General features: G+C 47.1%; 1 protein-coding gene across 1 annotated transcript; it reads right to left on the bottom strand.

The window, feature by feature from the left end:
- Positions 1-9,578: 9,578 nt before the first annotated feature.
- Positions 9,579-10,520, bottom strand: LOC135370540 (uncharacterized). Its single transcript, XM_064604320.1, has one exon. The coding sequence runs from the start codon at positions 10,518-10,520 to the stop codon at positions 9,579-9,581; it is 942 nt and encodes a 313-aa protein (XP_064460390.1).
- Between the last annotated feature and the right edge of the window lie 7,832 nt (positions 10,521-18,352).

Below are 18,352 nucleotides of genomic sequence, written 5' to 3'. Positions count from 1 at the left end.
TGGGCCTCGTATGCCGGAATTTTCAATTGCTTGAAGTGCAGATTTGGAGTCTGTGAAGACTGCCCTTTCCCGCGGTGTAAAATCAGCGATGTGTTGTAGAAAGAAAAGGATGGCATAGAGTTTCGCAGCTGTGGAGGAGGTTGGATGTGAAAGGCGTCTTCCGTGCAGATGGTATGACGAATGCTGAGGCGAACTTGTTGTTCCGGGATGCGCATTCTGTATATGCTGCCGTAAACGTAGAAAACTTCTCGTCTACCAGAGCACCAGCGCCTTCAGAGAAAATCGAAAGAGACTCGTTGATGGCCTGAAAGTTTGCTTTTGCGTAACACGTGATAGTTTTACTCGATGCAAGCCACCTTGGTAGAACAGATATCAATTGAAGATACAACAATGTCATGGTCACTGATACCATGCAATAATTCAACAGAACAAATGGTATTAGGGTGTGTTGTACAGAACAGGTCCAATGTGCTGGAGCGGGTGGAGCAAATTCTGGTATAGGCGACTCAATTAATTGGGCCAGATTAAACGTTGAAACAACGGTAAGAAAATACTCGCAAACATTATCATGCGGGCAAGGAAAAGGTAAAGCATCCCAAACAATGACAGGAAAATTGAAATCACCAATCAAGTAGACAACGGATGAAGGATATTTGGAACACAATTCGCAGAGGGCATCGTGTAGTGAAGAAAGAAAAGTTGGCAGAGAGTACGGTTGGCGATAGCACAGACCAAATAAGATGTTATGGATTCCATGAATGGAGATGCACACCATTTCAAGATTACTAACTGACAGATTGGCAATAGTGCGTTTAAAACATGTTTTGACAGCCAAAAGCACACCACCACCGATACGTTGCTCTCCGTCCCGTCGAAAAACATGATACATCAAGGAGCTATTGTTGAACGCTCCATTATCCATCATTTCAGGCGACAACCAATACTCGGTAAAGGATATAATGTCGGGATCGCAATCATCGATGTGGGCGAATAAGCGATGACGCGTATCACTTGAGCGTGAACTACGTGCATCTGTATAGAACAGTGTTTAATGTGAACGTATTACAACAGGGATTCTTATGAGAAGACGAAGACACGTCGGTATCCAAACAACCATCAGCAGCTGTAGGCGCGCTTTCTGTGGCCGACCGAAGTTCCTGGCGACAGTTAGATGCAAAGTCCCAACAATGAACCTTGTCATGTAAATATAATTTATCATAAACAGGATGCGCTTCTGTACCATTGCTCCTTTCAATTGAACAGCTGTTCAACAAGAGCACATGCCGTACCTTCTTAGAAAAACCTTCGCTGACGGATATGTTCGTGCCTTTAGTTTATTACAGCTACGTAGGATTATAACTTTTCCTTGAGAGTCGTAGACCCTAAAGACTACTGGTCGGGAGCTGGAGAGCTTGGGTCCCAGGCGATGAATACGTTCGATAGTTCGCACAGTTACGTCAATTTTCTGAAAGACAGAGCTGTCGATAAGTTCTAGCAGTTTAGCATTAGGTTCGTCGTGTTCTTTTTTGAGACCGTAAACAATCAGATTATTACGCCTTGAGCTTTTGATGACAGATCAGTGACGAAGTTCTGAAGCGATGCGACAGAGCTTTTCATATTACCTAACTCAGACAACAACGATTCGATGTTCGATACTCTCGACGACAATATTCTAAACTGCTCGCTATTTTCTTCCACAGTCTTCAGAAGGGAGCGCTGGTCACGCCTAATATCGTTAAGGTTTTTTTTTAGTATTTGGTTCAACTTCTTTTCAAATGTATCACTGGGACCAGGATTAAGTTCAACGTCGCCGCACTGCACAAGCAACATCTCGCACATAGCTGCAGAGTCACCTAATAGACAACAGCGTGTGTGGACACGGCACAACTATCAGAACCAAGCAGTTACTGCGAATTGTGCATGTATGGAAACTGTTCTCACCTGCGGGATAACACATAGCAAACGATTAAAAACCTCGTTCCGAGCAGGGTGTGATGTCCACCACTGGTGTCGAATAGAAAAGTTGTCGCTTTTGTAGGCTCCAAGAAGCCTGGCTTCCAACATGTTCCGCTGAATGACCCGAATGTTCCAGAAATTCGAAGCGCTGTGCACGAAGAGCATGCACATGCATGACTTGTCACACACGCTGTAGGAGCGACTGCACATACGAGGTTAACACAGCAGTTTATTTACTTTCACCGTACCCCACAGATTAAAAGAACAGTGGAACAAATTGGCGTAGGTTCTGCATCCGGTTCTTCGGCACAGCTGAGCGACTGTGAAGGGGAACCTGCAAGCACAAGCGCATTGCTTATAGAAAATACATGGTCTTGAGATTTGTAGGGGTAGCCACACATACTTTCTTAGTACGCAATGGCAGCAGCGAAGTAGCAATGCAAACAAGTCCGAGTTGTCAGATGCATGCGATACGAATAAACAGATTCTTCCTCAAAATAAAGAGCTTACCTGTGAAAAATTAACCCTCTTTCTTTGTCCGTGTGAAGTGTACTCAAAGCTGCAACAAACTGGCATGACATGCCCTTTAGTTTAATGTAAATCTTAAAAAATACGGGCAGCCCCGCTTGAACTAAATGCAGACAGAATGCGTTGGGCCCACCAATATGGCGGCCGGTGACCACGCTGTGGAGCACCCTATGCGCAATCCAGCCTATACTATAGAGATCAGTGGCCCAGACGCGCGCGAATATCTGTAGTCGACAGATTCCGGCGTGCGCCCTCGGCGCGCGTTGAAAAAACTGTTTTTTACGAGGTCACGCGGACGCCGAGCGCGCGCGCGTCCTGAAAACGTCGGAAAAATGCTCCATGCGTTGAGCCCTCAAGTGGGAGAGACGTACGCTCCGGTATGCCTTCTCTTTCTCCAGCAAGCAGACGACGCAACCCGAAGACGCGCGACCGCGACGCCCAAGCGGCTAGATTCCTGGCACTCATGCTCGCGTGGCAACGGTCAGGACAACCAGCTTGGTCGCCGACCTAGACATTTCCTAGCGTTAGCCAGTGTTGCCATGGGATGACCACCAGTATTCGCCGTTAGTCCGTGGTGCTGCAGACACGCGAGATTTTACATTGCTCGATTCGCACTGCGTGCATGATTGTTTTGTTACTGAATGAGCTTTTTAGCGTTCTAGCAGGCCTTATCAAAGCGGCCGGGTAATTATAACACGAGCTGGAGAGTTGACGTGTTTTCTTTTCCCACACGGAAATAGATAACCTTTCCCGCGGATAACTTTATCGTCCAGACGTCAAGGCCAACACTAATCATCAAAGCTGAAAACTGTGCCCAGGACAGATTTACTTTTTTGTTAAACTATGACAAGACATTGCCAATAGAATAAGAAGCAATAAGGAGATGCATATACATATGACACATATTTACTCCATGAGGTATCACTGCATACAAGGCCTTAGCTGTAAAAATTGGAACATTTCTGCTGGATTTCAAGACAGAACACATCAGAAAAACATACAAGACAAGAAATGAAGTAACAGTGTGACCCGACGGTGATTGCTGATGCTGTGCCATGCATATGTTCCCCATCTGCCCAGTTGTCTTCTACTGCAGGCACAGTAAGAGAAAGCGACGAAAAGCAGGATTCTAGCAAATGCTCTGGAACATGCTGCTATAATGAAGTCGACGAGCCTCCATTAACAAGTTGGAAAACAAAACATGGTTGAAACATTTTCAACAGCTCCTGAATGTGGTTTGCTCACATTCTGGACAGCCATTACAGCTCGGGACTATACTGCCACGAATCATCATCGAGAAACTTCCAGGGCAGGCACGAAACGGTACATCTCATCCCGGCGCGTGCTGAAGAAGAAGCAAGAAGCTTCCAGACACATCGCCTGCTCTCTGGCAAACGCACGTGCTGTTTCTAGACTTTTCGGCGCGACGCTTAAATGCTTGTGCGCCCCAAGCTGGAGCATTCATTCTTTGGACTCAGATGTGTTCAGAGAGCTATCACTCTCGTGTCTTACTACGAAGCAGTCTAATAAGCCGTTCGCTGTTTACATGACGACTCGCCGACCCATTTCGGTTCGTGACAATACAATGTCCATACAAGCTATAGGTGATGTTGCCCCGCAGAGAGACCTGTACATGTTACTCAAAAAAGGTAATTGATCACCGTTAGTCTTGCTCGGGTGACAAAGTATTTTTTTTATCGCTCGGCTAACATTGCGATCGACTAGCCGCTAAAAAAACGGGTTACACGTATCGTTGGTTTCGATAATAGTAAGTCATATGGCTAACTAAAGTTTGTGAAGCTACACATACCTTGGTCCGCTTTTTCAGATTGGAGTACGTCGCTTTTGAACATGATTAGAGCTTTTGTTTACGTGAGCGCATTAAGCATTTAAAAAACATATTGTTATCCTGTCTTCTCTCCATCATCAGAAACTTTTCCCAAAAGCTGAAGCCAAAGCGATAGATCAGAAGAGCTAGCCGACATGACAGTATCGAAGACGAAGGGCAGTCGTACGAACTCAGTGGTCCGAGCAACCTATTTGTTAATCTCCTTCCAATGCATTGACGTGCTCAGCTGCACTAAATCGCAACATGGAAATTCGGGGTGACTCTCAATATCCGAAGCTTTAGTTACTGTACAGATAGCAGGTAGGTACAGGTTATAAGTTGTCCCCAGGCACTGAGAATGAATGTGCGGAATGTGCTTACAGTGCCCTCCACTTACCGTTGTGGAAAGCAAAGCAGATAAGGCCCTGATAGAGCCTGCTGGTTGGTCTATGAATTATGCTTAGCTGAAAAAAAACAATCAATTACTCGACAATTGATTACCCAAAATTGTAATCTGAGTACTTGGAGAGCTAGTTACTGGCAAAACTAATGGATTACTGTCAGAATTACTCAAAATTAATTCTTTACTAGTAACGCACCTACTGGTAACGCGTTACGTGCAAACCTACCGAGAGATAGAGAGCTCGGTCACAGATGAGAATGATCTGCCGACAGGCTCGTAAGTGAAGACTGTCAAGGACACGAGAGCTGCATGACGGCGTCATAATGCCTCAGAAGGTCAACGATATGAGGACGCAGTCACCAAATATTTTAGAAAAAAATGAAAGCCAACCCCCTACTTACGTACAGCTCCTGAAATATGTCTGCAAAACCGACTCAATAAAAAGAATGGTCGAATGCTTTTCTTTTCGCCAAGCTTCAGTGAGAGTGGCATATTAACCGTGTCCGAATGACCATCATTTAATGCACCGTATCAACTGTATGCTGATATGGCAATTCATTCACTGGCATTATCTCATAAGCGATGACGCATATAGTTAACTTGGGGGTACCGGGTAAGGGGGGTAACTCCAAAGTCGTAATGATAGGTCGTAATGATTGTTCTCGAATGTCATGATCGGAACCCCTTAACACCCATACAGTGCGCAAAGCCCGCATCCAGGAAAATATGTGGTTGGTGTGTTGGAGTCTGTGGGAGAATATCACTGTCAATTATCGTGTACTTGAGTGAACTCGGCACGCTTTTCATATTGGTGGGGTTAAAACGTGCCCCTTACTTGGCAAATTTCCGAGCTGAGTTCCCAAATATTTACATAATTAAACATGCGATACATGACTATCGCATGAGGAGCCGTTGACCACATGCTTCTAGGTGGCGTAGTTTTTTTTTTTTTTTTTACTATTCCTGACACATTTTGTTTACTATTCTACTATTCAATGACTCGTTTTCTGGGACACCATGTGTATCTCACATTGATTACCTTTAAACTCAACTTCCTCGCGTTAGTTGCCTTTAATTACCTCTAATTACCTTCAATTATCGTCACTCTTAATTAGCTTCGACTACTTCAATTTCAATTAACTTACCCCCATTTACATTTACCCTTTTATATCCCCTTTAGATGTCCACTTATACCGCTGCCTTGAGGCTTCACCATCCCTCACACACACATATACAGCTTTTTCCATTTAACACTCCTAATCGTAACGCATTAAAACAAGCTCCCGGCGCTGGCATACTCGTGAATTATAGACTCTGGCGCCGCCTAGACTCACGCGCGAGCAGTAATTGCACATGATCACCTACAGAGTTGTCGAAATCGAAACTAAAAACGGCATTCCGCATTAGCAGAAGTGCAAAACTACAAAATGGCACCAAAACGCGACGTGATACGGTAACCTCGGAACACCTTTATTCCGATCAACGGCGCACGAAATGTTTCTTTCTTCTTTTTTTTTTCAGTGATATTTGGCAAACTTTTTGAGCACTCGTTAATGAAGAGCCTACAGCACAGAATGTGGTTTAAACTCGGGACATGTGTTGGTATTTTCCGAAAAGGGCGAGTGTGCGTTATTTTCTATGGATCTGTAGCGTAGGGAGGCAAGGGACTACCGTGAGGCACAAAGCCAGACTAAGGATGATTTATAGCTCGCGAACAGTGAGCGAGCTCAGCTCGGTTCGCGATGATGTCGATGCTGCTACACAGTCCCCCGCTTGAGGAGACTACAGGTCTCCAAGTAACGTTCTTGACTGGAGGGCGCGGTGGGGGCCGCCGCGCAGGGTCCAGCAAAGCCAAGGAGGCCGCAGGCGAAACGTTCGGGTTCGGAAGATGAGCTGGCTTCAGTCTGTCATTCGAAACCGTCTCGTCCCTGCCGTTGATCCTGATCACGGAGGTCTTCGCGGTGCGAGACAGGACGAGGTGAGGACCTGAGTACGGCGGTTGCAGGGACTTGCGAACAGCGTCAGTCCGGAGGAAGACGTGGGACGAGGTCGAGAGCTCCGGGCTGAGGAAAGGAGAATGGCTGTTGTGCGTTCGTGTCGGTGTAGGGCGCAGGTGGAGGAAAACCCGTTGTAATCGTGCGATGTAGTCGGAAGGGCCTTGTGGGTCCGCCGACTGCTGGGACACGTAGAACTCGGAGGGCAGACGAAGCGTGGTTCCGTACACCAGCTCCGTCGTCGAGCAATTCATTGAGGAGTGCACGGCTGTGCGAAGGCCGAGGAGCACAACGGGCAGAGCGGAAACCCACTCCGAGGTGTTCCCATGACACATAATGGCAGCTTTCAGGGTGCGGTGGAAACGCTCCACCATGCCGTTCGTGGCCGGGTGGTAAGAAGTCGTCCGAAGGCGTGTGCAACCGAGGGTCTTGGTCAAGGCATGAAACAAAGCAGATTCAAATTGGCGTCCCATGTCGATGATAATCTCCGATGGGACTCCGAAACGGCTGACCCACGTGCTGACGAATGCCGATGCAACGGATTGAGCTGTCATGTCGGCTAGCGGAACGGCCTCAGGCCAGCGCGTGAATCGGTGTGCAGCAGTTAGGATGCAACGTTTCCCTTCGGAGTGCGGCAGAGGACCAACAATGTTAAAGTGCACCTAGTCGAACCGGGCGTCAGGAGGAAGGAAACGGGATAGGGGTGTGATGGTATGGCGACGAACCTTGCATCGCTGACAAGCCAGACAAGCCTGAGACCAAACTCGAGTATCCTTCCTGATGCCAGGCCAGACGTAACGCGCGGATATAAGCTTGACGGTACGTCGGACGCCTGGGTGGGCGATGTTATCAAGACTCTCCAAGACCGCACGACGTAGACTTGCAGGAAGGAAAGGTCGTGGCGAGCCGGAGGAAACGTCGCAAGTGACTGGTAAAGCTAGTCTGGAAGGTACAGGTCATCGAGGACAAGCCCTGATGGAGCGAGTCTGAGGCTTTGGAGCTCGTCATCGGTCTGCTGGAGCTGCGCCAGTCGGTGGATGGTGAAACCGGACGCGGATGGTATGGAAGCTACTCTGCTGAGAACGTCCGCAGGAACGTTGTCGGTACCCTTGATGTGACGAACGTCGGTGCAGAATTCGGAGATGAACGCGAGATGACAGATTTCGCGTGGTGAGTAGCGTGAACTTCATCTTTGAAAGGCAGCCGTAAGTGGCTTATGATCCCTGAATAGGGTGAAGCTCCGGCCCTCCAAAAGGTGGCGGAAGTGACGCACGGACAAGTAAGCAGCCAGCAATTCCCGTCCAAAAGTGCTGTACTTCGCTTGGGCATCAGTAAGCTTATTCGAAAAGAAGGCGATGGGACACCAATGACCGGAGATGTGCTGCTGCAGTGCCGGCCCGACAGCCTGGTTGGAGGCGTCAACCATGAGAGTGGTGGGAGCATCATAAGCAGGATGAGCCAGCAGGCTTGCGGTTGCGAGACAGGCTTTGGCTTGATCGAAGGCTAGCTGGCGCTCGGGAAACCACTCCAGAACCGTGGAAAGCTGCTGCGAGAGCTTCAGCATCTCCTCAAGTGGGCGGAGGATGGTAGCGCAATGTGGAATGAAACGCCTGTAGAAGTTAATGAGCCCCAGGAATCTACGGAGTTGGCGGACGGAATCGGGGCGTGCGAAGTCCAGAATAGCTCGAACCTTGGTTGGAAGGGGTCGGATGCCGCTGACGTCAAGATGGTGACCAAGAAACTCAAGGGGGGTGCCACCGAATTCGCACTTCTCTACGTTCACGAGGATCCCGTGTTGGGCGAGTCTGTCAAAGAGGAGGCGGAGGTGTTGGAGGTGTTCTTTCTTGGACGAGCTGGCAACCAGAATGTCGTCGACATAAGCGAAAACGAATGGTAAGCCTCTGGTCACGGTGTCAATACACCTTTGAAAAGTCTGTCAACGGGCATTGCGGAGCACAAAGGGCATCCTGAGGAACCCAAAGAGGCCGAAAGGGTGTTGTGATGGCGGTTTTCGGTACGTCCTCAGGAGCCACGGGAATCTGGTGGTAAGCTTTCCGTAGATCGATCTTGGAAAAGAGAGTAGCTCCGTGTATGTTCGCCGTGAAGTCGTGCATGCTAGGAAGCGGATAACGGTCGGGAATGGTCTTGACGTTTAAGGCTCGGTTGTCTCCACATGATCTCCAGTCCCCCGTTTTCTTGGGAACCATGTGGAGCGCCGAGGACCAGCTGCTGTTTGACGGTTGAGCAATACCGATTTGCAGCATGTGCTCGAATTCTTGGCGAGCGATAGCGAGCTTCTCCGGAGCACGTCGACGGGGCTTGGCATAGACGGGTTGATCTGTGGTGGTAATTCGATGCACAACATCGTGCTGCACAAGACGAGTCCAGTCGGGAGACTGGGTCAGGGTGGGGAACTCTGCGAGCAGGGCCCAGTATTCCGACTGCGGGCTGGCGGGTTTGACGCCCTGAACACAACGCCGAGCGTATCGGCAAGCACCGAGAACGCCAGCCACTGAGAGCGTCGTCGTGGAGTCGACAAGACGTCGCTGCTAGGTGTCGACGATGAGACGAAAGTGATTGAGAAAATCAACGCCGATGATTGGGTGCGAAACGGCGGCCACAAGGAAGATCCATCGGAACTGCCGGCGGAAACCCAGGTCTTGAGTCAACGATCTCTCACCGTAAACAAGTATTGCCGAGCAATTTACTGCGGAGAGGTGGTGGAGTGGCGACCGTCGTCGGTCAGGAGCGCGTGCCGGCAACGCACTGACTTGGGCGCCGGTGTCCACAAGAAAACGGTAGCCGTGAGGTTCGCAGTCGACGAAGAAAAGGCGACCTGGTTGGTGAGTTCGAGGATCACTCGCCGCCATTAGTGATCCTCCCCGTCGTTTCCCGGCCAACCACACGGACGGACACAGTGGCGGGCCGAGGCGCCGAAGTTTGCGCGGTACCAGCACGGCGGTGTGCTTGAGGTGCTGTTGGGGTCACTGCTGCGAGACCGTGTTCGGCGAGATAAGCGGGGTGACGAAGCGCGTCGGCGGGAACGGTGAGGCGAACGGGGTGACGGCTGACGTTGACGAGACAGAGTGGAACCGACAAGCAGAGCGAGCCGTCGAATTTCCTCGGTGAGCGCCGAATGCTGGTTGTGAGAGTCGACCGCCAGTGAGGAAGGTGGTGAAGGAAGCGAAGCTGCTGCAGGCGAAAGTGACTGCCGTGGAAGGTGTTCCTGGTGCTGGGGAGGAACGGAATGGGAAATGGCTGACACAGAAGAGCCAGTGACCTCCATTACTGAGTCAGCCAAGACGGCAAGAGCAGCCAGGTCAAGGTCGGAAGCGGTAGCGAGAACCATTTGGACTTGGCTTGGGAGGCGTTGAAGGAATAACTCCTTGAGGAGGGCGCGATCGAACGTTGCGGCACGTGAACCAAGCAGACTTTCCATGTGCCGAAGCATTTGCGACGGTCGGCGACCGCCAAGTTCCTCGCTGGCCAAAAGGAGTTGAAGGCGCTTCCGTTCAGAAGCCATAGTCCGGCTAATGATTGCCTCCTTAAGTGCTGAATATGGCTGTTGGGCCGACGGTTGCAGCAGAAGGTCAGAGACTTCCATGGCAATGTCGGGTGGCAGCACCGAAATGACATGGAAGAACTTGCGATTCTCTGCGGTTATTCCCGCCAGGGTAAACTGGGCTTCCACCTGGGCGAACCACAATTGGGGTTGTTGTTGGTTGAAAAATGGTGGAAGACGGACGGAGAAGTGACTGAGGCTGGACGAAGCCGCAGGGTCGCCGCCGGCTGAGGGTGCTGCGTGTTCCATAACCGGTCACCAATGTAGCGTAGGGACGCAAGGGACTACCGTGAGGCACGAAAGCCAGACTAAGAATGATTTATTGCTCGCGAACAGTGAACGAGCTCAGCTCGGTTCGCGATGATGTCGATGCTGCTACAGATCTGTTTGCGACGACCACGCGATGTTGGCCAGACCACGCGTGCCAAGGCTTTAACGACACGTCGACAACGTGTGAGGGCGTGTTGTGGGTCTGTGTTGGCAACATACTCTGTTAATGACATTGGTCCACGCTTGTTTCAGGCATTCTTGGCCGATGAAGCCGTTTCTCACCGACTGCCGATGGTCGGTCGATCATCGATAGTCGGCAAATTCCCATTGGGAACGTGTCATGAAACGTGGAAGGCGATATCCACGGACACGGGCACAGTGACACCTGAGACAAATTCGGCTTTCATGCTCCACTCGTCCTGGTGCATTGGGTCGTCTCGGTATTACTTGTGGGAACTGGGTCTTTGGGTAAAGTTTTAGAGGACTGCCTAGATTATTGGTTTTGCATCAGTTAGCAGGGTCACAGTGCCACATTTCAGTGAGGCAGGCGCTTCACTGTGAAAGCGGACTGCGGTTTCACAGAGTGGTCACGCTTCCTGATGTGCAAGACACGATGACAAACTCCAAAAACTCCAGCACTTCAAATTTTCAAGTGGGGACCTGCAAAGAGTCTACGCAAAACATGACATTCAGCAACAGTCGTCCAAGATATCACCAATAACGTACATTGCTGGGCATTGTGCATAAGCAGCGTCCAATAAACTATCATAACGGAATGTAGGGGGTTTCCACTGATACACAACAGTGCTGCAGACAACATGAAACTCATCCATAAGATGTCAAGAGGATGTCTAAAATTGCTAGAACTCTTTGTGGTCAATGCTCTGCTCCACGTATCAATAATGCTAGACAAGCTCAGAACAAAGGAGAACAATCTGAAATTAATACCTGCACATATCCGAAAACGAACATTCCGCGCCATTGATTCGTACATTCTGGAAGAAGATAGCAAGACCAGTTAAATGACCATAGCCAGGCAACGCGTGGTGCGCTAGTATACGTCCAGATACGAGCTACCTTGAGACATTAAGGATACCGATAAATGGAGACGTCTATAGACGCTGCCGATAACCCTATCGTTATAGATACATCTAAGAAAGGGTCGTCTACGAGACATGGCAGTGATATTTCGCTGTAGACTTCTACTGTTAGACTTGCGCCACAAATTCATACTTCTCATGCTACCTTTTTCTACAGGAGCTATAACTTAGCGTTGCCTCTGTGTTCTGTGGCAAAGTATGGAAACAGTTTGTTTTTGCTACTGTCACGACAGAGTGTGCAAAACATGCCGTTATAATGGAACATGAGTACCTTCTTCTTCTTCTTCCTCCGTCTCTGGCCGTCATCCACCAAGGGAGATTGGCCAGGGCTAAACTCCTAGTTGGGCCCAAGTGTTCCAGTCGCAGATTCGGATCACTTGCTCTAGGCCTGATCAAGCCGCTCCATTACAATGTCTGCCACTTGCTCCGACTCTGCCATTGGAATTCAACATCAGACTAAGTTGCTCATATGCCCAATGAGAATGAAACTTGCATTTCATTTCGTTGAACCTCAGGGCTGCAAAGCACACTCTTGCGTGACAGTAGCAAAAACAAACTGTTTCCATACTTTGCCACAGAACGCAGAGGCAACGCTAAGTTACAGCTCCTGTAGAAAAAGGTAGCATGAGAAGTATGAATTTGTGGCGCGAGTCTAACAGTAGAAGTCTACTGCGAAACATCACTGCCATGTCTCGTAGACGACCCTTTCTTAGACGTCTCTATAACGATAGGGTGATCGGCAGCTTCTATAGACGTCTCCATTTATCGATATCCCTAATGTCTCAAGGTAGCTCGTATCTGGACGTATACTAGCGCACCATACGTTGCCTGGCTATGGTCATTTAACAGGTCTTGCTATCTTCTTCCAGAATGTATGAATCAACGGCGCAGAATGTTCGTTTTTGGATATATGCAGGTATTAAAGGGACTCTGACCAGAAGTTGTGGGAGCTCTTTCGTACTTGCAGTCGATAGAGCACCCAACAAGGACTCTCCATGCGAAAATTCACGCATTAAAACCCCACGGTTTCTCTAAACTCGAATTTTAAACATTCGACTTCATCCGAGTGCAGCACGCCTAGCGTCAAACCGAGAAAACATACGTTTATATAGAATATCCACCCCGGCCCACCATCAAAATGACGTCAACATGAGGGCCACTGGCAACACCCACCATTGGCTCAAACGCGTCACATGGTCACACAATACCCTGTCAATTCCCTTTATGAAATGGCATTTATATGTTAATATGTTTTTGTTACAGAGTCTCAAAAAGAAAAATATACCCTGCATTTAACACATGCAGTAGGTTCTACGATTGCCGTTTCAATCTGCGTTCTGTTGTCTTACGTTCCATATGGTTCCGTATCCGGTTAGCTGTAATGACTGCCATATGACGAGCTTGCGAATTTGTGTGATTCCCGGCTCATCCTGCCTTTTTCGGGTCATTGTATTTGGTGTTGGAGTTGTTCGCCATATTATGAACGTTTCACCTATCATTGCGGCGTACTGTTCTTGATCTGCTGCGTAGCAACGAACCGCTACGGCAGTCACTCGCCTCAGCGAAATTCTGTCTGCTGCATATCAAAGGAGCATCGGGACCTGATGATGTACTGCAAATGCTGAAGTTGAATTCTTTGAACCTTCATCTAAAGAAACCAAGTGTGCTCTCGTGTGGTTCTGAGGGAAAACTAGTTTCAACAAGGTTAGCACATTTATTTTTCAGTTCCAAGTCTACGTACTCAAAACCATGCAAGTGCATCCGATCATTCTCGTAGCTGTTCTGTAACACGTATGCTTTCTTACGTATCCCACAGAACCCTCCGCTTCATGAACCCAGTTATACTTTATGTGACTCATCTGATGGCTCCTGACTAGGCTATGCCGCTCTGAAGCATTGATATGACGAATGGTCGTGGGGGCTGCACCTCTGCTTTCGAAAGATGAATCAGCCATTCCACACTGTGCTTACTGGCTTTGTATCGAGTCTGACAAATCCGACAGACCTGAACTGCCTTTTTCAATGAAGTTTGAAATGTAAGTATGTGTTATATTCGTTTCACATATCCCCACCACATATTGAGTCTGTATATCGCTGTACTTTTGATGCTATAGCATATCTAGCGTACATTATTATTGAGCACCTAGTGTGGAAAAATCGACACCAGCCACACAATGCCAACAATTGTTTCTGCCTTTTCTTCCACTGCTTATTTTTAATATAATATTATTTTAGTATAATCGTCTGATTTTTAATAGTCACAATTTTCCCATGGATCTGGCGTGCTGTAGCCTGACTTGCTTATGCGCCATTAAAATTGAATCATCATCATCATCTGTAACTGCCATTATTTAATTGAAGTGTCATGTTTCAGTTGGATACAATGATGTGGCCAGAGATAGTTTTTGCTTTCGTTCCGGAGTTGCTCATTTCAGAAGAATAGTCACTGTGAAGTTTGTTTTCGGAAACATTAAGAGGGCTAAAACCAAACGCTTTTCTTTCAGACCATCCCTTATGCACCTGCATTCCAATTAAGATCTGTGTTACAAGAATGACAGACTACTCAACAGCGATGAACATTTGAAAGTGGACGTGCTGGAACGAAGATGCGTTAATCTGTGTGAAAGGTGCTTTGTATATGTCTGAGTCGTGGGCATAGGTCACAAGCTAATTTCTGTCTTCAGAAGAGGTGTCAACTATGCTCTTTCTATCTACTAACCAGCTCCACTTTTTAGGGTTCCCTGGAAACTAATGGAGCACATCATATGCCAGCACGTTGTTAACCATGTTGAGTCTATCAATTTCTTTTTTTAAATTCCAGCATGGCTTTAGAAAAGGGTATTTAGACAAAACTAACATAATTCGGTCACAGCATTTTAAACTGTCTTGATTTCTGGGTTCACGTAGATGCAGTATTTTTTTTTATTTTGTGAGGGCTTTTGACACTGTGCTTTATGCTTGCTTGTTGGCCAAACTAGCCTCATTAAAATTTGATCCTGCTACCATTAACTGGATATGCAGTTTCTTGACTAACCGCAACCGTGCCAACAGTTCGTGAGGAGAACCTATCATATTGCCACCATGCAGCATTTGTCACGTTACATTTGCATCACATTTTAATCTTGTGTGAAGCAATGCCTTTAGGTGATCGGTCTTGTATAATTACACGCCCCTCCGTTGTGTAACACCACACGGTTCTTCAACCTATGACAGATAAATAAATATATTGCCATGTAAATTGTTTACAAGGCTCATTACCCCATTTCACCACATCACCCCAAGCAATTGTTAGAATAGTGGCCCAGGGTATGAAGCTCGCCACTAATCATCATTCAAACAAAGTTCATAATGGAGAATTCTTTACTGAAAACACCGACTTAACACAACAATTGAGAACAAAGAGAGTGAACGTTTCATCGGCTATCCGGGTGGCATAATCGCTACAACAGAGAACAGTCAAAAACAACATCGAAGGAGTCAAATCAGTGGTGTGCATTCCTCTCAACCAAGGTGTTTCATACGCCATTTGAAGGGCACTCTACCCATCAGGCGTTAAGACTGTGCATATGAAGTTAAGTGCATAGACTGTGATGCAACCTACATTGGCGAGACAGATAAACATGGGACAAGACTAAAAGAGCACACAAGGGACGTTGCCAAGGCTTCTAATGCTACTCAAACCAGGACCGAATTAGTCTACCATTGTTGGCCTAAGGGACATGTATTTAATTTTGATGGTGCGGTAACCTTTGCACATGACTAGCGATGTGGCCCTAGAAACTGCTTAGAGTCCTGGTTTATCAGACGTGATGCATCAGCCTGTAATACAAACCGTGGCCCCCTATCGGAAAATGTTTACGCTCTGTTTTTAATCGTTGTGTTAAGCGGTGCTTGCAGTAAAGGCTGCTACATTATGAGGTCGTCACCCGGCATTTGGAATATATTTTCAAATAAAGTTGTTGTTTTACACAGCTCATTACATTGTAGAAATCATTCTTATTGCCTATTGTTTAGGGGATACCATTCTTGCAGTCACATGGAGCACTGATGGGCCAATTTCGAAAGTAAAGGCAATCTGATTTATGTTCTTGCCGACATGGCACAGCGTATGCACAAGGTAGCTCCATTTCAGGAGCCTGAGAACACTCAAAGCAATTAGTGTGCTAGCATTAGATATTGTCTGCAGCATTACATATTTGCTTTTGCTAGGGCAACTAAGAAGGGTGGATAGAAAGACAGTTACAACCTGTTTCCACAGAAGACACTCACATTCATAACAATTTCCTACAAGAGAGCTAAGGCTTTTCCAGATTACTAGAGCATGGGTACCTGATTGTAGATAACAAGAACTCATACACCAGAGGTCAGTGTTACACACACCCTGCTTTCCATCAAAACTGTTAAAAGGCGTGACCCCCTAAACCTGCACAAAATACCTGGAGTGTCTTCACTGGGCACTGTCGCTGTTCCTCTCATAAGGTGCTCTTTATGAACCTGACTCCCAGTTCTGGATGCACTGCCTGAGGTAACTCCAGTATGCTTTCCCAACATGAATGGTCACAACCTCTATGAGCAGTGTTGTACTTACTGAAAGCAATATGAAATGCTATGCCTTGACAGGTTATGTTGATATCCTTCTTGAGACCGCCAGAGAGATGTTCCTTGCTCCCTTTATTCCAAACCGCACTATCAGACACAAGCCCACTTGCCACCAAGCCGATGAGTATTGCCTCACAGTCAGGGCAATCAAGGGAATCAATAACTGAGGCTCAGAAAAGCTGTTTTCTATGGGGATCTCATCCAAGACATGAGTAGCCCCGAGAAATCACCAGGGTTTCTTTGAATTTAGACGTTGTATAAAGTTGTTGTTTAGATGTGTCAGCTTTTAATTTCCTCCTTCCCCCTTTTTTATGTAGTACCTGATTACTTTAGCCTTGTACAGCTTTGGAGATTGAGGATGTGGAGATGATGTAAGGGGTGGAATTAGGCTTTAGGCACAATGAGGCAAAGTGTGACAACATACCTTCTGAGAATGTTTATGTATCATTCACACAAAGACAGGATAGGTATTACAATAGATGTTACATCTTTTTCTGGTTTTGATATTTATTTATTCATGAATATACCTCAAAGGCCCTTGCGGACATTACATGAGGGGGGACAACAACATGGGTCACTTAACAAATACAGAAGTTACAAGGAACATGCATAGTTGAAAGACAGACTCTGCTTTTCATTTGTTCATCAGTCTTGCTCAAGAAATTGTTCAGTGTAGCAACGGTACACAATGTCATGAAAGGAGTGCTCATCTATCGTTCCGCAAGACTCATGAAAAAGGACTAGTGTTGTGTTTCAACACAACATATTGAACTCATGGACCATGCATCATCCTGAGAGCTATAAGTAATCCTAAATACAGATGCTGAATTAGTTTAAATGCGATAGACGAGCTGACCGAAGAGGTACCTCCAGTTAGGATGTTGGGTACTTGAAGCCTGTGGCAGTTTCTGTGTGGAAGGCTCGCCAGACCCTGTTCGCTGCACAGGCTGGGATGACCATGCTCTTGTTTTTCCCAAGCTTGTGGTAAAAACACATTGCAAACTGGCGATACGCAGTATGTCCATATCGTCTACGCAGATGTACATAAAATATAATTTAGGCAAATAGGTAGCCGGTCACAGTACAGGGTGTGTGTCGTGGCATTTCCACATGTACTTGAGAGCGACTGCAATTTATCTGCACACGCCCTGTATATACACATGCTGTATTCTTTTGGAAGCCAACATTTTTTTTACTTTTCAGTGAATCGAAAGTAAGAACACTCAATATCGCTAAAAGCCTACGCTAAAAACCTAAGCACAGGGCAAGACATAAAAAGGTGACTTAAGACACAGCACACTGACAATTACACAGTTGCCTATATTGCTTTTCTCCAGTTCACAGTTCTGTATTGTGTCGTCTTTTATGTGGTGTGCCCTGTACTGGAGTTTTTGTGTGGGAGAGATTTACTGAACGAATTTCACGTGGGTACGATACAGCAAGCACAACACACACACAAGATCAACGATACAGGACGATGCAAAATGCGGCTATTAACAAATGAGAGGCAATGAATGATAAATGATCATGGATGGGGAAAAATATGTACAAAATATGAATACGCTTATACGCTTTAGCGACTTTAATGCAGGACCAAACCAATTTTGAGCGACCAAATTTGTGAATATGGTCGCTCATAGGTTGCCAACGGAATTCAATATATGTCACCTCCAGGACAGTCGTATTGAGGTGTAGAAGTTGGAAATCTGCGTGGGTTGTAATGCACTCATATTGCTGTCATTCGGCTGCGCTTTCGAGCTCCTTGCATCACAAGCATTCGATCTCCTTCGGCATTATGACACACCAGCCGCACCGGCACCTTAAACAGCAAGTACGCATTAAATATGAGGACACGAAATTTCTGAGAACGCGTTTACATGTTCGATCACAGTGTGCGTTAAAAAGCTCATCGCTTACCTGTCTGTCGAAGACAGGCGACTGATTGCTTCATCTGTGACCGATGTTCGCAGAGCTTAATTGACTTGGGCTCGCATTTGCGGCATCGGCGACGTTTCGAAAGCGAGGCTTCCGAACTGTTCAGCACACAGAATTTCCTTCTCGGTCGCAGAAAGGTCAGAAAAAAGTCGAAGTCTCGAAGTCTCCGCATTTCTT

The sequence above is a fragment of the Ornithodoros turicata genome, chromosome 10 (assembly GCF_037126465.1).
Source record: "Ornithodoros turicata isolate Travis chromosome 10, ASM3712646v1, whole genome shotgun sequence".
Lineage (NCBI taxonomy): Eukaryota > Metazoa > Arthropoda > Arachnida > Ixodida > Argasidae > Ornithodoros > Ornithodoros turicata.
This window is presented reverse-complemented; position numbering and strand designations above follow the sequence as displayed.